Source organism: Somniosus microcephalus, chromosome 3 (assembly GCF_052327205.1).
Source record: "Somniosus microcephalus isolate GS21.2 chromosome 3, FLI_Smic_1.0, whole genome shotgun sequence".
Taxonomy (NCBI): Eukaryota; Metazoa; Chordata; class Chondrichthyes; order Squaliformes; family Somniosidae; genus Somniosus; species Somniosus microcephalus.
The window spans coordinates 348,340,379-348,361,427 of NC_140989.1; the positions used below are offsets into that span (position 1 = coordinate 348,340,379).

At 42.2% G+C, this 21,049-nt stretch overlaps 1 protein-coding gene across 1 annotated transcript in view; it reads right to left on the minus strand.

The window, feature by feature from the left end:
- The window catches only part of rpap2 (RNA polymerase II associated protein 2), a 138,787-nt gene that overhangs the window by 85,922 nt on the left and 31,816 nt on the right, over nt 1-21,049 (minus strand). Inside the window, 3 exon segments of the mRNA XM_085983337.1 lie at nt 3,869-3,937; nt 17,510-17,590; nt 20,159-20,253. Of these exon segments, the coding sequence (XP_085839463.1) occupies nt 3,869-3,937; nt 17,510-17,590; nt 20,159-20,253 (245 nt within the window).

Below are 21,049 nucleotides of genomic sequence, written 5' to 3' on the forward strand. Positions count from 1 at the left end.
TCAATGTGCATCAGTTTCAGGTGCATACGTGAAACGCGATGAGAAAGCGGATCAATGCTGCCCGTCCCCTCTCAACATTAAAAAAGACATCATGGGAGTGGAGCTGTGCACATATATTTTAGGTGTCAGAGAGCTCCCTCCAGCAGAGAGTGTGATTTGTGGTCCACAATATAATTCAAATGCTGCTGGTGGCATTTTGTACTTTCCAGCTGTGTCTCAAAATGGTAATGCAGTAGAACTGTTGTCGTAACAGTCAAAGGGACTTGCTACTCATGCTAACTTAAACTGTCTTCTGCAGAGCTTGAGCTTCTATTATCTTTCCTCATGGCTCATCCTCCTTACATTTTGGGTTCAGTCTCATGAAATCTCACTGCACCACCTCTAATACATGTACTTTTCTATGGCGCAGCAACCGAAACAAAACACGGTAGTCCGTGTGGTCTGACCAGTCCAAGTAAAATGTCATTACAGTGCATAAATTGGGCCGGATCTTCCTGGTGCGGGGCATCTCACGGCGTACGCCGTTAGCGGTGTGGTGAGGGCATCAGGGACTTTGGTGAATGGTGGGACCAATAGTGTATCTCCTTAACCAATGTGATTTAAGGATTTAGAGAGAAACAGGAACAATGGAGAACGTGGGTGAATTAGAGTCAAATGCCACCAGCAATATTTGAATTATATTGTGAACCACAAATCACTCTCTACTGGAGAAATAAAGAAAGGGAAAAAAAGATTGGATTGAGAGAGAGAAAAAAAAGAGATGGTAAGGAAAAGCAAAAAACATTTAAAAATTAAACATTTTAATTTTAAAATCTCTTGGAAGAACAACTCACTACCTGAAGGAATGAGACTCCACTGTTTCAATCATTTCCTTTCTGGGCTAGAAAGATTGATTGATATTGCATTAACAATTATCACATTGTTAAGAGTGCTTATGGCCTTAATTATCAGACTCTCTGTGGCTAGTTTAACGAGCAATTAATTTACAAATCCAGCAAGTTCCTCTCCAAGTCACACCATCCTGACTAAGAAGTACAGTATATCGCCGATCCTTCATCGTCGCTAGGTCAAAATCCTGGAACTCCCTACCTAACAGCACTGTGGGAGTACATTCACCACACGGACTGTAGCAGTTCAAAGAAAGTGGCTCACCACCACCACCTTCTTAAAGGGCAATTAGGGATGGACAATAAATGCTGGCTTTGCCAGCAACGCCCACATCCCATAAACTAATTTTTTTTTATTTTTTTTAAGTTCTTAAAAATAACAGGGAGGCTAAGGGCGAGATGCCGTCTGTGCAAAGCAAATGGCGGAGTGGCGTAAATCGACCAGCAAGCTCTGGAGATTCGCAACTCACGCTGTATTGCTTAATCCCCTGAACTTGCTGGCCAATTTGAGCATTAATAATGGTGTACGTCGTTAACACGTCTTTATTTTTGCAACAAGATCCGGCACATTATTTCATTTTAATTTTATTCCTGAACTAGGAGGGCTTCATGATCAGTCCCATCACCATGAGATCACAAACTGCTGTTATGGCATGTAGAAAAAAGCTGGAACTTTAACTTGGGTGCAATCATAAAGCAACACCGGCAGTATACATTCCTTATAACATGTAACTGCATTAATGGTTAAAAATTTCACAGTCTTGAAAGTTGTTAAAAAAAGGGGCAATATTATTATGGAATAAATGGAATATAACAAATGGTTAAGAGTTCAATTACTTCACTGCATTCTACACAAAATTAACAGTAGAATGGTTTAAAGTTACTGCAGTGCAATGTAGGTTTAAGTCCTTAATGTGCTATTCATAAATAGGGAAAGAATTTATGAGGGTAGATAACATGAACAAGAGATTGAGCCCTTCATTAGAAATAAACACCTAAAAATTAAAAATTAAATTGGTCAGATACGCTGATATCTGATGAAGCAGAACAAAATATTCATTATGGGTGATTTGTCAATCTCCCTTATACCATATTTAAAATGTACTTAATGCTTAAAATGTTGGGCTGTAATGAGTCTCAAAGCCTGAAGTCTTAGTTTGTTCCGCTCCAGCTCAAAGCTAAAAATCTGCCTTTGAAACTTATTCCACTTCAATTCAGCTTTTCCGCACTGGATTTGGATTTATCTAGTTATAATTTAAACCGGTCAATACATAATTTAATCAACAACAAAATGACAACAAACTTAAAAGATTTAAACAATTCACTCTCAAGTGAGAATACACAAGAAAACTGAATTCGTTGATATAATTCTATCTGTAGCAGTCAGAGAGAGGAAGCTTTTATTCTGTAAAGAAGCATTAGTTTTGCATCTATACAAATCAAATCCGATTTGCTGCAGCAAAAGGGAATTGCTGCGCTGCCTCCACATTTCCACAATTATGATGCAAGATTAAATTAAACATCATTACAGATCGAGGGAGTGGGGGGGGAAAATCAGATGGCCGGGGGAGGGTGGTTGGAGGAGAGATTGGATTGCTCGAGGGGCCAGCACCCCTGCTCCTCCGGGCCCACAGTCAGTGCTGGAAAAGGACTTACCTGCTGGATCTGGCAGCACCCTCCTCACTTTAGCTGCCGGGTTTCCCGAGCCCTGGGAAACATAGCTCGGCAGCCATTTAAATTTAAATGGCTGCCGAAATCTGAGGAACACAGCCTCATTAGCATATTAAAATACTGACTCACTTCTCCAGAACAGTTTATTTAGCTGACCCCAAACCTGCTGTGGTTAAACCGGAAGTAGGCACGTTTGCAGCGGGTTTGGGGTTAGGCTTCATATTTTTACCAATTTAAACCCCCCACCCTGTCTCATCCTTCGCTGGGGGCTTAAAATTCTCCCCAGTGTATCAATTTTAACGACTGACTAGCATCACTGCTGTTGGCATTGTGAACAATATTTTTCAGACCTTGTGTGCAAGAATGCTGGCAGGTCTGAGGAAATGCAAGGCTTCTTAGGCAGGGCTTTTGTTTACCGAATCTTGCCCCAGATTTTCTTGGAGACTTGTGCTATTATAAGAGTACGTCTACATCATTTGGACCCTTGAATGGCGCAAAAAAGAGATTACAACTTTCCCCAATGACTTGCAGTCACGAACAAATTAGTGGTCTTTGCTGAAATATGCACATATGGGGTATGTCAGCTGAGGACAGGGTCAGGCTTGGCTGCAATACCCATGATCGAATAGCCTGATGACACTTGATACTAACACTATATAACTGCATTGTAGGGTCCAAAGATGTGCGGGTTAGGTTGATTGGCTATGATAAATTGACCCTTAGTGTTAGGGGGATTAAATACGTGGGGTTACGGGGATAGGGTGGGATATGTGTTGGTGTAGGGGTTACGGGGATCGGGTGGGATATGTGTCGGTGCAGGCTCGATGGGCCGAAATGGCCTCTATCTGCACTGTGGGGTTTCTGTGATTCTGCGATTCGTCCTGGCTTTCAGCAGAGGAGGGGATAAGAGGAGTAAATTTGAGACGGGGGTGGAGGGGGGACAAAGTCTAGTAAATCATATAGAAAAATATATAAATGTTGTAAAACTGCTCTACTATAGAGGTACTCTGTTTATTTGCACACTTCTACATGATCACATATTTCTAAATACATTATTCTACATGCTGTTCCTTCTAAATCCCCACTGTGTTGAAATCAAGACTCATTGCAGTCTTTGTTCTTAACTCAGTCTTTCCCAGGACGTCAGAACTCATTTACCTCTTTCAATCTCTTTACTCATAGTCTTCAGGTTTTTTATCTCAATCTTGGGCTCTACTAAGCACTTCTTCTTGATTTACCCAGTCTCTTTTGCACTTTTCAAGAGCCCCTTGCTTTAATCTCTGAACAAGAATAAAGTTATTAATACTTACACTGAAAGCAGCACGACTGCAATTAAGGTCCATTCTGAAGTTCTGTGAATAATATTTGTGTTAGTTAGCCTGAAAAACATAATTGAAAAAAACTATCAGCTAGAAGAGGTGAAGATCAACAGTGTCACACGTCTCTCATTTTTAGCTTCCTTTGCACAATGAAGACTTTTAAACTTCTCAAGTTCTTAATTCTTCAAATCTTTTACAGCCTTTGCACCACACATTCCCTGGCCAAGACTGAGCACGAGGGCTTGGTTCTAGCCAGGTGACACTGCTCCCTGCCTATACTGTTCTCTAACTTGCTGTTTTGGAGGTGCACGAGGGCATCTTTGACTTACTCCTCAACTTTCCCAGCTTGATAAGGTGGCAGAAATCAAGATCAAGATCTTTTTACGTAGAACATCGCAACTATAAATTGACATCCTACCATTTTGATAGCTTAATGTAATGCTGTCAAAACACTGCCCAAATGTCATATCATCATTACTTTCAAAAAAGTAGTGGGTAGTGCCAGAAACCAAGGAGAGGAGCAGGAACTAAGCAAACTGTCAGATTTTATCATGCTGGCTTCAAAAGTACCACATAGGAAAGTGGGAATATTTCATAACCAAAAATAAGACTCAATGTAGGTTTTTTTATCTATTAATAGGGCCATATTCTGGATCCAAATATAACTGATTCCTTTCAACAATCCTCTCTAGCCAAGAGTTCACAATACTTGCACAAAATTAGAAGGCAAATAGGACCATTGATGAAGCATACAAACCAAATCATATACAGATTTAAATAGAATCATAGAAATTTACGGCACAGAAGGAGGCCATTCGGCCCATCGTGTCTGTGCCGGTCGAGTGCGTTATCCAGCCTAATTCCACTTTCCACCTCTTGTTCCATAATCTTGCAGTTTACGGCACTTCAAGTGCATATCCAAGTACTTTTTTAATGTGACAAGCGTTTCTGCCGCTACCACCCTTTCAGGCAGTGAGTTCCAGAACCCCACCACCCTCGGTGAAAAAAGTTCTCCTCAACTCCCCTCTAATCCTTCTACCAATTACTTTAAATCTATGCCCCCTGGTTATTGACCACTCTACTAAGGGAAATAGATCCTTTCTATCTAGGACCCTCATAATTTTATACACCTCAATTAAGTCTCCCTTCAGCCTCCTCTGTTCCAAAGAAAACAAGCCCAGTCTATCCAATCTTTCCTCATAGCTAAAATTCTCCAGTCCTGGCAACATCCTTGTAAATCTCCTCTGTACCCTCACTAATGCAATCACATCTTTCTTGTAATGTGGTGACCAGAACTGTACGCAGTATTCTAGCCGAGGCCTAATTAGTGTTTTATAAGGTTCTAGAATAACCTCTCTGCTCTTCTATTTGAAGCCTCAGCTAATAAAGGAACGTACTCCATAAGCCTTCTTATAGCGATGAGCCATTGAAGAGATCCTCTCTCTGGAGCGGATACGAGCTGCTTAAGCAATCAGAGTTCCCATCATAAACCTTCAGGTGGTCAAATTCGATATTATTGGATTGGCATGGCACCAAATGGAAGGACTAAAAGTGTCTTAATCTAACATGCCAAATTAACAATTATAAGTATGGTCTTAATACTCCATTACAATGCCAACTTTTACATGCAAAAGATATTTCAGGTTTTTCCATGGGCGATCAACTAGACACACTATCCCTGTAAGAATAATGTGCACATAAGAATTTCCTCCCCTCCCATACTCAACTGGTCTATATTCTATGACCACAGAAGCAGCAATGGGAATCCAAGAATGTCAAATCTATCTATGTACTGATATTAAAACTTTTGAATCTTCCTGGTTTGGATCACACTTGAATGTCACGCTACTTCCATGACATTCGGGTGTCACTTTTAAGCTTCAAGGTTTATATACTTAACATTCTGTCCTCCAAAAAATAGGTGACACTATGCACAACCCCACTTGCTTTATTTCCCTTCCCAGCCTTTGGCTCTGACCACATCTGTCCCCTTACCTACATCTGCATCCAAAAGCTGGCTTACAGCCCTTGACATATCTCTTTCCCCCCCCCCCCCACCACCCCACTTAAAATATAAGAGACAGGTGGGAAAGGGAGCGGGAATATACCCTAAAATGTTTTTTTTCCTTCTACATTCCTTTTAGGAAGACCACAACAGTGTTTGTACCTGTCCAGATTTCAGGCACATTTACTGCTCTATCTCAAGCACTCCATGATAGGAAAAATGGAGTCAGGTGGATTAAGCTCTTAGCCACCACACACTCTGGCATTGTGGATGCTGACAATAGGTGCAAAAAATGCAATCTACACCCATTGTCATCACTCCTAGCTCGCTGTAAAATGAGTCACCTTCAAGGAAATGCTCCCTCTACACTCCGCCAATTTGGCTTAATTCCAATGTCAGAAATTTACCCGCTACCCACGGTATATTTGCATTTCCCAGATCAACACATCCTATGACTTGTCAGACTACCAAACTATAGATACCTCTGATGCCAACTAACGAATTTGACAGCTGCTATTGAAAGAAGATTTTCATCCAATGGACTGTCTGGAAGCCTCTGTACACAGAATTAATTAAACAAATTCTTTAACAATTTAAGAAATTAGCGAATATTTGGGATTCAATTAAAGGCAGAAATCTGTTCGAGGGTTAAAGGATGTTATAAACATTAAGAGTGAAAGTGATCTAAATGCCAAAATTAAGTTATACCCTTTAACACAAACTTTTTCAAAAAATGCAAAATTTATGGAATAGTTTATTCAGTTTTGGGTCTCTTTCATGACATTGCCTCAGTGTGGATGCTGAGTCAGTCGTCTTAGTATTATTGATGCAGGAAGTCAACACTGAATGATTAACTATTCTAGGGTAATGACTGGAAGATTATGAAGAAAGATTCAACAGTTGATTAACAGGAAATAAACATGAGCAATGTATTATTTAGAGATACAAATAACTAGATTTCAATATACATTAAGGCCCAGAGAGGAGACAACAAATAATATTTCCCTACTTTTGTTTTTTTTTGCATTAGTTTTAAAGTTTTTGTCTGAAATCTCTAAATCAAAATGAGCAGTTGGTGCCAGGCCTATGCTGAGGCTCTACTGGTAAACATCAAGCCAGATGGATGATGGAATCATCTTGACAGGCTGTTCAAATGTAACATCACAGCTAATCTGCCATGAAATACAATGGAAGAGACAGCTTAAATTCACCTGGGGTAACTATGCAAAATACCAGTGAAAGCATCTTTATTCCTGTGCTCTACAAGGATCCATTATTGATTACAGCATGGGGAACCTTCATTCTCCTAAATAAACTAAGGGATGCCGTTATGTGTCAATTAACAGAACCTCTTTTTATATCGATTGGCAGCAACTTAACACCCAGCACATTGCTATCAAGAAGCAGTTTACAAACCAAGCAGTGTGAGGAGTTGGTTGACTTGCTCAAGTACACCCATATAGATCTGTTGGTGCATTAATATCACCAGGCTGTTCAATAACTATGCAGTCAAGCTTCTCCAAACAAAAACCTTTTGCTCAGTCACCAGTCCCAGAGCAACCACCGGTCATAGTGCAATCATCTTATTGTGGCTGTATAAAAAGGAGGGCTAAAAGCATACAACCTACAGGTGTGGCACATTTATGTGCGCAGGAGCAGACAAAGGTCAGTCACTTTTAAAGCAAGCTGCACCTCAGGGCCAGATCCTCAGATGAACAAAGCTTTCAGTGCAGAGACAAGTACAAAATCATCAGCAACAGTGGTCCATTAATTCTAGACTTCTACTATGGTTAACTGCAACAGTTTTAAAGTTGTCACCTAAAGAAAAAGACAAAATTTCTGCAGGGGAAGTGAAGGCCATCAAGAGACAAAAGCATTAGTCTGTGCTTAATGGGATGACAGTAGCACAAGTGACTTGTAGCAAGTAGAAGGCCATCACAAAATTCCATTACCTATCACTTTAAATGTTTGGTTAAGATGACTGCGCAACTGTGCAACATGGGGAAAACCTCAATACTCTAAACTTACTTTCATTAGTTAGCCTTTTAATAAATGGTGTGAAACTCGTGAAGTGAAGCAATATAGAATTCTAAAACAAGTTTGCTAATCTTCTGAAAAATATGACAACACACACAGAATGATACAGCACAGGAGGCCGCCATTCGGCTCATTGTGCCTGTGCCAGCTCTTCAATTGGATAGCTCTTTCAGTCCTACTCCCGTTCTATCCCCGTAGCCCTGGTCAATTTTCCCTTCAAGTATTTATCCAATTCCCTTTTTAAAGTTATTATTTAAGCTGCTTGTACATTATATATAGTTTTAGCAGATCTTTCATGGCATTGCTCATGGCAAGTCAGACGTTTCTGTGGCCGCAGACGTGACTCCAGGATGGTATGTTGCCTCCCTGGTGCCAGGGTCAAGGATGTCACTGAACGGCTGCAGGGCATTCTGAAGGGGGAGGGCGAACAGTCAGAGGTCGTGGCTCGCATTGGTACCAACGACATAGGTAGAAAGAGGGATGAGGTCCTGCAACAACAATTTAGGGAGCTAGGTAGCAGATTAAAAAGCAGGACCTCAAAGGTTGTAATCTCTGGATTACTCCTGGTGCCACGTGCTAGTGAGTATAGGAATAGGAGGATAGAGCAGATGAATGCGTGGCTAAAGAGTTGGTGCAGGAGGGAGGGCTTTAGTTTCCTGGATCACTGGGTCTGCTTCTGGGGAAGATGGGACCTGTACAAGTCAGACAGGTTGCATCTGAACCGGAACGCGACCAACATCCTTGCAGGGAGGTTTGCTAGTACTGTTGGGGGGGGTTTAAACAAACTTGGCAGGGGGATGGGATACGGAGTGGAGCTATAGTAGGGGGTGATTCACAGCCAAATACAGAGGAAAAAACAAGTCAGCCCTGGAATGCAGAGCAAATATGTAATGGCACAAGGGAGTATGGCAAGGCTGGATGGCATTTATTTTAATGCAAGGAGTCTTGCGAGTAAGGTAGATGAATTGAAGGTGTTGATGAACACATGGGAGTATGATATTGTTGCTATCACAGAGACATGGTTGAGGGAGGGGCAGGACTGGCAGCTCAATATTCCGGGGTATAGAATCTTCAGGCGAGACAGAGGGGGTGTAAAAGAGGAGGGGGTGTCGCAATATTAATCAAGGAGTCAATTACTGCAGTAAAAAGAGGGATGATATCTTAGCAGGTTCCTCTAAAGAGGCCACATGAGTAGAACTTAAAAACAAAAAGGGGGCAAGCACTTTGCTGGGAGTGTACTATAGGCCCCCAAACAGTTAGGGGGAGATAGAGGAACAGATATGTAGGCAAATCTCAGAGAAGTGTAGAAATACAGGAAACTTTGGTTTATCCAGAGGTTAACTGTCCGGAATGCTCGAGCCACCGGCAAAAATCAGGAGCCATTTCGTTAGGTTTTTTTCTTTTCGTTGCTTTTTTTTTTCCACCAGTCAGGCTCTGCAAGGTCTCGCTGAAGCTGTTGCTAAGCTGCAGAGACGCTTGCAAGGTATGGCCGACTGTTTAGAAGCTGGGTTTGTTGCCAGATACGCAGCTCAAAATCTCCGTATGTTTCAACATTAGCGCTGGTTTGTCCGGCAGTTTTGATGGGACGGCAACAGCTCGGTCCCGTCGGTGCCAGACAGCACGAAGTTTCCTGTAATAGGGTAATAATAGTAGGGGATTTCAACTTCCCCAATATTAACTGGGATAGTCAGAGTGTGAAAGGCTTAGACGGTGTGGAATTCTTAAAGTGCATCCAGGAGAGCTTTTTGCGGCAGTATGTAGAAAGTCCTACAAGAGAGGGGGGAGGTACTGGACCCAATTCTAGGGAATGTAGCCGGGCAAGTGATAGAAGTGTCAGTAGGAGAGCATTTTGGTGACAGTGACCATAATTCAGTGAGATTAAAAGTAGTCATGGAAAAGGACAAAGATGGACCGGAAATAAAGGTTCTAAATTGGGGGAAGGTCGATTTTAATATGATATGGCAAGATCTGGCCAAAGTGGACTGGGATCATCTACTTCTAGGAAAATCCACATCAGAGCAGTGGGAATCTTTCAGAAAGGAAATAGAGAGAGTACAAGGCCAACATGCTCTCGTAAAGGTCAAGGGTAAGACTAACAAGCCCAGGGAACCCTGGATGTCAAGAGATATACAAGAATGGATTTGGAAAAAAAGGGAGGCTTTTGGCAGATACAAAGGACTAAAAACAGTGGAAGCCCTAGAGGAGTATAGAAAGTACAGGGGGGTACTTAAAAAAGAAATTAGGAGAGCAAAGAGGGGGCATGAAAAAACACTGGTGGGCAAAATAAAGCAAAACCTCAAGGTGTTTTATAAGTATATTAAGAGCAAGAGGATAACCAGGGAAAGAGTAGTGCCCATTAGGGACCAAAGTGGCAATCTGTGTTTAGAGCCAGAAGATGTGACTGAGGTTTTAAATGAATATTTTGCATCTGTGTTCACTATGGAGAAGGACGATGTAGGCGTAGAAATCAGACAGAGGGATTGAGATATACTTGAACAAATTAGTATCGAGAAGGAGGAGGTACTAGCGGTTTTAGCGGGCTTAAAAGTAGCTAAATCCCCAGGCCCAGACGAGATGTATCCCAGGCTGCTGTGTGAGCCAAGGGAGGAGATTGCCGGGGCTCCGACACAAATTTTCAGAACCTCTTTGGCCACAGGGGAGGTGCCAGAGGACTGGAGGACAGCTAACAAAGTACCATTATTCAAGAAGGGTAGTAGGGATAAACCAGGGAATTACAGGCCAGTGAGCCTAACATCAGTGGTAGCGAAATTATTGGGAAAAAATTCTGAGGGACAGAATTAGTCTCCACTTGGCGAGGCAAGGATTAATCAAGGATAGTCAGCATGGCTTTGTCAGGGGGAGATCATGTCGAACCAATTTGATTGAATTTTTCGAGGGGGTGACTAGGTGTGTGGATGAGGGTAGTGCAGTTGATGTAGTCTACATGGACTTCAGTAAGACTTTTGACAAAGTCCCGCATGGGAGACTGGTCAAGAAAGTAGGAGCCCATGGGATCCAGGGCAATTTGGCACATTGGATCCAAAATTGGCTTAGTGGCAGGAGGCAGAGGGTGATGGTCGAAGGTTGTTTTTGTGACTGGAAGCCTGTGTCCAGTGGTGTACCGCAGGGATCGGTGCTGGGTCCTTTGCTGTTTGTAGTGTACATTAATGATTTAGATATGAATGTAGGAGGTATGATCAGCAAGTTCTCAGATGACATGAAAATTGGTGGAGTGGTAAATAGCGAGGAGGGAAGCCTCAGGCTACAGGACGATATAGACGGGTTGGTCAGATGGGCAGAACAGTGGCAATTGGAATTTAACCCTGAAAAGTGGGAGGTGATGCATTTTGGGGGGACTAACAAGGCAAGGGAATATACAATGAATGGTAGGACCCTAGGAAGGACAGAGGATCAGAGAGACTTTGGTGTACGTGTACATAGATCCCTGAAGGTAGCAGGACAGGTAGATAAGGTGGTTAAAAAGGCATATGGGATACTTGCCATCATTAGCCGAGGCATAGAATATAAGAGCAGGGAGGTTATGATGGAGCTGTACAAAATGCTAATTAGGCCACAGCTGAAATACTGTGTGCAGTTCTGGTCGCCACACTATAGGAAGGATGTGATTGCATTGGAGAGGGTGCAGAGGAGATTCACCAGGATGTTACCTGGGCTGGTGCACTTCAGCTATGAAGAGAGACTGGACAGGCTGGGGTTGTTTTCCTTAGAGCAGAGAAGGCTGAGGAGGGACCTGATTGAGGTGTACAAAATTATGAGGGGCATAGATAGGGTAGATAGAAAGGAACTTTTTCCCTTAGTAGAGGGGGCATAGTTTCAAGGATTTTGGGAATCCCTGGAGCAGTACTGTGTGGCGGGGGCAGGTTGGTAGAGGACCTTTGTCTTACGGATGTTTAGTGTAAGGCCCGTGCTCTCATGCGCTTCAGTGAAGATGTTGACGATGGTTTGGAGTTCGGCCTCGGAGTGTGCGCAGATGCAAGCGTCGTCTACATACTGTAATTCGATGACAGAGGATGGGACGACCTTGGATCTGGACTGGAGGCGACGGAGGTTGAACAGTTTCCCGTTTGTTCTGTAGATTAGCTCCACGCCAGCGGGGAGCATACTGAGGGCGAAATGGAGCATTGCAGCCAGGAAAATCGAGAAGAGCGTTGGTGCGATGACATGGCCTTGCTTGAACCTGGTCTGTACGTGAATTGGTTCTGTGGTGGATCCATTGGTCAGGATCACAGCTTGCATGTCGTCGTGAAGCAGGCGGAGGATGGTGACAATCTTTTGAGGGCAGCCAAATTTGATCCCTCACGGTTGACGGTGTCGAAGGCCTTTGTGAGGTCAAAGCTGGCCATGTACAGGGGTTGGTGCTGTTCCCTGCATTTCTCTTGTAGTTGACGCATGGTGAAGATCATGTCCATTGTGCCCCTTAGTGGGCAGAATCCGTATTGCAACTCTGGGAGGAGCTCTTCAGCCACTGGGAGAAGGCGATTGAAGAGGATTCTTGCGATGACTTTCCCTGTAGCAGACAGCAGGGAGATTCCTCTGTAATTACCGCAATTGGACTGAAGTCACCTTTCTTGAAGATGGTCATGATTACGGCGTCTCTGAGATCCCCTGGCATGCTCTCCTCCTTCCAAATAAGAGAAATGAGTTCATGTATTCGCGCCAATAGTGCTTCTCCGCCATGTTTTAGCGCCTCGGTGGGGATTCCATCTGCTCCTGAGGCCTTGTTGTTCTCTCTCCTCAGGTACTGTCCCTCTACCCATCAAATCTTCTGTCATCACCCCTCAAAAAAAAATCCATCGACAACTCTGTCCTCTCCAACCTCCCTTTCCTCTCCAAAGTCCTTGAACGTGCTGTTGCCTCCGAAATCCGTGCTTATCTTTCCCGGAACTTCATGTTTGAATCCTTCAAATCAGGTTTCCGCCCCTGCCAGAGGACTGAAACGGCTTTTATCAAAGTCACGAATGACATCCTATGTGACTGCGATCGTAGTATACTATCCCTCCTCATCCTTCTCTACCTGTCTGCAGCTTTTGACATGATTGACTACACCACCTTCCTCCAACACCTCTCCACCGTCATCCAGCTGGGTCAGACTTCACTCGCCTGGTTCCATTCTTATCTATCCAGTTGTATACAGAGAATCATCTGCAATGGCTTCTCTTCCTGCTCCCACACCGTTACCTCTGGAGTCCACCAAGGAGCTATCCTTGGCCCCCCCCCCTACATGCTACTCCTCGGCAACATCATCCGAAAACACACCAGTTTCCACATGTACGCTGACGACACCCAGCTCCATCTCACCACCACCTCTCTCGATCCCTCCACTGTCTCTAAATTGTCAGACTGCATGTCCAACATCCAGTACTGGATGAGCAGAAATTTCCTCCAACTAAATATTGGGAAGACTGAAGCCATTGTCTTCGGTCCCCACCACAACCTCCGTTCCTTTGCCACCGACACCCTGGCAAGTGTGAGGCTGAAACTGACTGTTCGCAACCAATGTTCCTGCTAATATTTTTTTTTTGGGTGCAGGCCCCTTTAACAGGTTGTGTGGCCCATTGAAATTATCACGCAGGTGCAGTTTTTGCCATTTAAAAGCTGGCAAGCGGCCTGCGCAGGAGCTTCAGATCGCCGCGTGGCTGCGCAGCTCAACAGGAACATTGTTCGCAACCTTGGTATCGTATTTGACCCCGAGATGAGCTTCCGACCACATATTCGCATCATCACTAAGACCACATACTTCCACCTCCAGAACATCGCCCAACTCCGCCCGGCCTCGGCTCACCTGCTGCTGAAACCCTCATCCATGCCTTGGTTACCTATAGACTTGACTATTTCAATGCACTCATGGCCAGCTTCCCATCTTCCACCCTCTATACACTTAAGCTCATCCAAAACTCTGCTGCCCCTATCCTAACTCGCGCCAAGTCCCGTTCACCCATCACCCCTGTGCTCGCTGACCTACATTGGCTTCCAGTTGAGCAACGCCCTGATTTTAAAATTCTCATTCTTGTTTTCAAATCCCTCCATGGCCTCACCCCTCCAGATCTCTGCAACCTCCTCCAGCCCTACAACCCTCCAAGATATCTGCACTCATACAATTCTGGCCTCTTGTGGATCCCCGATTTTAAAATCGCTCCACCTGTTGGTGGTTGTGCCTTTAGCTGCCGAGGCCATAAGCTCTGGAATTCCCTCCCTAAACCTCTCCGCCTCGCTTTCCGCCTTTAAGATGCCCCTTAAAACCTACCTCTTTGACCAAGCTTTTGGTCATCTGCCCGAATATCTCCTTATGTGCCTCGGTGTCAAATTTTGTTTGATAACACTCCAGTGAAGCACTTTGGGACGTTTTACTACATCAAAAGGTGCTATATAAATGCAAGTTGTTGCTGTTGGGGGTGGGGGTGGGTGTGACCCTATCCATTTCTCTTCCCACTACCCTCATCACCACCTGTGCCTTTTGCTTTGAATTACATGCTGATCCCATATATTCTCTCCTTCCTCTGATGCACTATTGTCTTCATTGCCACTTCCACGTGCTCTTCGTTGACCCCGCCCCGGGGGAAGGTGGCAAGAGGTCCGCTCACCATCACCCCAAGCCTATGTCAGTTGCCTTCCTTTCTTGTTCTCTCCATTCATTTCTTCCGCTTACCCCCTCCCGTCAAACAGTCATAAAGTCATGGGGAATTAATAAATCTAAGAATACATAGAGAACTGATTTTTGGCACTTCAGCATAGCTTTAAACTACTTAGTAAAGGAAGATGATAAAAGGAATATGGGTAAAGAGCAAGGAAATGGGATTAAACGTAGATAGCTCTCGTTGAAAAGCTAGTACTTCACAGGCACAATGGGCAAAATGGCCTCCATCTGTGCTATAATTTCAATGATTCTATGACCTTGCATGTTGACTTGCATCACTAGTTGCAATGAATCTTTAAAGTGCTAAACACTTAGAAAAGTTAAATTTCACAAGCAGAAAATTAGTTGCATTTTTACAAATAATGAAGGTAAGTTTTGATACACAAGTTAGATTGGGAAGATTTTGGCAATCTTGATTGTGTAAGTACCTTAACCTCTTTGCTCCACTGCTGATGGTATAGTTATCCTTTCATTTAATTTACATCCAACACTTGAATCCTAACTTCTATCCCTCGACTCCTAATCATAGACTAAATTTGATAAAATCCAAAGCATATTAGTGACTTAATTGAAATCAAATTCAGTACTATTCCCATTCTCCACCCCCAGCCCTTGATCTCTGCTAACTCTGGAGAATAATTCAACATCTCAGTTTTCTTTAACAACTGCTAACAGGCACCTGGAGATTTTCCGTGAAGATTAGTTGCTGTACAGGGGTCTCCAGGGTTTCTCCAGTCCATTTCTCAGCTGCACAGACTGAAAACTGTTAACTGAAAGGAGTTGAACTGTGTGCGCTTCTTCCCAAAGCAGTGAAGAAGAAAATTGCTGTTGCTAAATCCATCTGGTGGTGGTTTTTTATTTTCTGTTTACTAAGTGTATCAAGCCGTGGAAATTATTTTCAACCGAAAGGACAAATGATAATTTTTGAAGAGAAATGGTCATTACTGTTAATTATCTTACTTTAAAAAAAAAAAACACCATTCGGTTGAACACTAGTTCAAATGAACTACGTTGTTCTAAAAAGTCATGTTAATAGATTTCCACTAAAAAATGAGCTAGTGTAGGATTCCTTAAAGAACTTAGTAAACTACATTGGAAATCATGAAGAGGGTGAACTGTTAATTTACTCATGTAAATGAATGCATGTAGACTTGAACTTGGAGGCAAAAAAATGGGATTGTTAATGTACTAGTTCCAATGTGAACTGTATATAAGCTAAAGAACTGCAATAATTAAACTAAAAAAACACATTAATATGCACAACAGATTGACATGGCTTCCTGAAACTAAATCCAGTCAATTCATTAAACTTGTTTGTGCTACAAACTACAGTTTCTATTTTCAGGAACCAAGAGAAAATGGACTGGTATGAATAAGTTATTTCTCACACAGAAAGCAATCAACACTTGGAATGGACTTGCTGAAGGAGTGATGGAGGCAAAAATGGATATATTTAAGAAACAATTAGATGCTGCAATGGGGGGGGGGGGAAAGAGGGACCCGAGTGCTTTTGGATGGAAGAACGGATATGGGCCGAATGGTTTTCCTAATCCTCAAATATCTTGTGATCCCTTCAAGAATGCATGGGTGCAACGTGTGTGCACACAGACAGAGGTGCACACGGACACACATGCAAACACATACAATTAGTACATTGGTTGCTAGATTTTACAAATTCTCAGAATTAAGCCAAGACATCTTCCCCAATAGTGAGCTCAATGAAATGCATTGAATAATTTTGTAACACAAATAGACATGTTAACAGTTTTCATTTTCGCCAAAGAAACTATTATTTTTGTAATTCTTACATTCCCGGAATTCTCGAAGATGAATTCCTTCAACAACAACTTGCAATAACATAGCACCTTTAATGTAGAAAATACATCCCAAAGTGCTTCACAGAAGCATAAACAGACAAAAATAGACAAATACAAAAAAAAATTAGCTGGGGTGACAAAAAGCTTGGTCAGAGGTGGGTTTTAAGGAGTGTTTTAAAGTTTAAGGAGGTAGAGAGCTTTAGGGAAGAAATACAGCCTATATGGCTGAAGGAATTACTGCCAATGGTGGGACAAAGAGATGGGGGAATGCACAAGAGGCCAGAGTTGGAGGAATGCAGAATTCACACAGGATGGTAGAGCTGGAGAAGGTTAGAGATATAGAGAGGGGCGATGGTATGAAGGGATTTGAACACAAGGATAAGAATTTTAAATTAGTGACAGTGGGAGACCAGGAGCCAATGTAGGCAGCAAGCACAGGGCTGATGGGTGAGCAGAACTTGGTGCGGGATATGACATGAGCAGCAGAAATTTTTTTAAGAGCTGAAGTTCATGGACATTGGAGGATGGAAGGCTGCTCAGGAGAGCATCGGTAGTGGAGTCTGGAGGTGACAAATGCATGGATAGTATTTTTGAAGCAGATATGCCGAGACAGGGGTGGAGATGGGCGATGCAGGGAGGTGGAAGTAGGCAATCTTTGTGATGGAGAGGATATGGGGTAGGAAACTCAGCTCGAGGTCAAATAGGACACCGAGGTTGCAAATGATCTGGTTCAACCTGAGGCAGTGGCCGTGGAGGGCATGGAATTGATGGCGAGGGCAAGGATTTTGTGGTACGGTTCGAAGAGGATTGCTTCGGTCTCAGTCTTAGTGAGAAAGAAGCCCATGAACTCCTTGCATTTGTCGTTGAGGGGAGGGTAGAGGTGGCAGAGGAGGAGAGGAATCTAAGGAGACGGCTGGTAGTGAAGAAGAGCTGAGCGGTTATCTTTGCTTTCCACTACAATCCTGGAGTAGCGAGTGGTTTTGGCAGATAAGAGCAAGGACAGATAGTGCTTGATGTGATGCAGCCAGATCTGACAATGGCTAGCTAGACTTAAAAAAAAATTATATAATATATAAATGAATTAATTAAATAAACAATTTGTAAGTTGAATCACTTACCTGAATGTTTTTACAAGGCCACTTAGTTCAGAAGATAGATCAGACATTGTAAGTTGAAGAGGTCCCAATAACTCAGGTAAACTAGGAATGAAAAATATAATAAGCTTTTATAATTGCCATCAAATTCTCTCTTTGACCGTTCTCTTTGGGAGGTCCAGGTTAACGTAGCTGATTTTATTACCACGTGGCACTTTATTTCTATCTTTGGGAGGATTCCACAATTCACTAATTTCTACCCACAACTGTGTCTATGCAGTCCACTTCAATCAAAAGATGAATGTCAATGTTCTCTTACATACAGTGTTACTTCAAAAATTGTGTCCAATTTCAATATGGCAGGGGAAGCCACTAAATTACTGAAACCTTAATTTCCATTACTGCCTGTTCAGTTTCCAAAGTGGCCAATGTGTGGTTCCAGAACCTAAAATGATACCATGTCACCCCATAATTTTCATTAGTCATTTTCTGGCTGTGGGCTGAATCCAGGCAACTAAAGACAACTCAGCTTTGAATGCTGGAACTAACTTTCTTATTTACAGTATGTGGTAACACAATCATATTGAGAATGCACAAGTAATGCACCCTGAAAGAATTTGTACGAGGTAACATTAAAAGAAAAACACAAGCAGCTGCTATATACCTTCTACTTTTAGGTTACTGCACAGAGACTGAAGGAGTGAGGGGGGAGAAGAGAGAGAAAATAGGGAGAGGAGAGGGAAGAGAGAGACAGACTATCAGAACAACGTTATACTGGGCTAGTTTCCGCTTTGGGCACAAATCGACAAAACCATTTTGAAACGTGTTTGTTTTGGGGGTTACCGTTCAAACTAATTTGCATATCACCGAATGCAAAATCTGCCATGAACCAGCACAATCGGGCAGCGTTTTAAAAACTTAATTTCTTTAAAAAATTTGCTTTAAAAAATATTCGTGATATATTTAAAGAGTGGTTAATACAGCTGAAAATGGCTTTAATCACAAAAAAAACATTTTTAATCACTGTCAATTCTCCACCTGTGAGCAACACAATTTCAAATTATGGAAAATGACAAATATACAGAACCATTTCCTAGTTATATCGGGGTACAGTAGTTAGCTTTAGTAAATTCAAAAAGAAATTACATTCAAAAGCTTTTAAAACATTCTTATTAGTGTCCTTACACCTAAAAGAACCAGCTTAATTTTTAGAGCCTCCTCAAAGGCCTGCAAACGAGTGCAATTAGCAAAAACTCCCAATGGTGATTAATTTATCGTGGGGGCATGGCCTCCTTGAGTATTGTGTGCAGTTTTGGTTGCCTTATCTGAGGAAGGATGTTCTTGCCATGGAGGCAGTGCAGCGAAGATTCACCAGACTGATACCTGGGATGGCAGGAATGATGTATGAGGAGAGATTGGGTCGATTGGGCTTATATTCGCTGGAGTTTAGAAGAATGAGAGGGGACCTCATTGAAACTTATAAAATTCTAACAGGACTAGACAGACTAGATGCAGGAAGGATGTTCCCGATGGCAGGGGAGTCCAGAAGCAGGGGTCACAGTCTAAAGATAAGGGGTAAGCCATTTAGGACAGAGATGAGGAGGAATTTCTTCACCCAGAGAGTGGTGAACCTGTGGAATTCTCTACCACACAAGGCAGTTGAGGCCAATTCATCATTAAATATATTCAAGAAGGAGTTAGATATATTTCTTAAGGCTAAAGGGATCTTATAAAATATGGGGAGAAAGCAGGGACAGGGTACTGAATTTGGATGATCAGCCATGATCTCATTAAATGGTGGAACAGGCTCAAGGGGCCGAATGGCCTACTCCTGCTCCTATCTTCTATGTTTCCTTCCAGTGTGATTTTTTTTATTTATATAAAACTAGCGCAAAAGATCACAGAAACTCTAATTGCGCTGAACGTAATTTGCACTTAAAATTGTGTGATTTTTGCGCCGGTTACGTTGATTTCTGCCTGAAAATAAAGCAGAACCAAGCGGAAACATCAGGCTATTGTGTTTTTATACTTGGAAAAAACCGTAATTTCAACAGTGTGTGTTCAGGAAAAAGAGAGACAAAACTTGAAAGTTAGGACTTGATGCAGGAAAGATCTGTTTAAGAACAACACTGATGGAAGCCTGCTTTGTGGCTGAAAACAGTGTGTTGCATAGGGGGCAACAGAAAAGTCTCTGACAGACAACAAACAAAAGGCCTTTTTGCTGAAATAGCTACTCATTCTTCCCTATCTACTTGTACAAAATATAATGTAAACTTTTTTATTTTTTTTATTAAATAGTATGTTTATGCATTTTGGGACAAGTGCAACTAGTATATCATTTATACTGGTGCATATAGAAAGTGCAATAATGTATGATGTTCCTGTGAAAACACCACCCAGTCAAGTGATGCAATGCCACCTCGAACATTTAGAAACATGCAAACTCAAAAAAAGTGACAAATATATTTTTTAAACGGTATGTATTTGTTAACTTGCATCCTGCTGTGCAGTCTTTTTTCCCCCGCAAAAAGTAATTCCCAAAACATACGAGGTTAGAACATTAAATGGAAAGTAATACATAGTAACCATGCTAACTTAGAAAAGTTACTGAGGAGTAAAGAGACCACAGAATCTAGGTGGATATTAATAAACATCTACTAATATTATACTTACACTTTTTTAAGCTTATCCAGAACAATGCGCTTGCGGATCTGGTGCTGCGCGTCGGAATCTACCAATGGAAGAACTGGCTCCTCCTCCTCTTCTCCCTAAATTCCAAATAAGAATAGAACTCAGTACCATTTAAGTGACGAATTAATTTAGACTGAAGACTGGGCAATATAGTAACTTAACACACCCCCTTTCACCTTTGGGGCCAGAGTTCAATCGAGCCTAGACAAATGGGATGAATAAAAAAAGTCTATGAATTGAATAGGATTTCCCACTTGATATGGATTCCTATTTATAATTATGTCAATGTTGGAGACTGGAGGAAGGTATAACTCAAAATTAGGCTGGATTTTCACCTTTAAAGTCAGGTGAAATTAGTTACGATCAAATTTGTGTGTTATTGGGTCAAAAATAAAAACAATGGAGAAAATTATGGGTTTATTCAACTTTTGAATGAAAATTGAAATATATAAATCCATAAACATAAGTATCTTTATAAAGTACAACATTAAAAAAAAGAGTTCACTCACATCATTAGCTGTTTGGCACAGGGAGCACTTCACCTTACCAAGGCAGTTGATCTAAAGCACCCATCTGGTAGCAGTTCCCCGTGCCAAGCAGGGAAAGCATTTGCATCACACAAGAACTACAACATTTCCTGGCTTTTGGAATTGTGTTTAACCTTACATTTGTAGTTAATCTTTTGGGGGAGGGGGGGGGAAAGGAGTGAATTTTGGGTTGTAATAATTGTGCTCAACTCAAGTCAGAAGGCTCACCTAAAAATAAGATCTTGAAGGGATTGGGGGTGGGGGCGCAGGGAAATGTGAAAAATTGATTTTGTTTTAGTGTTAAATAAATTGGTTAATCAGGCAATTGGTTCTTTAGTTCTGGATG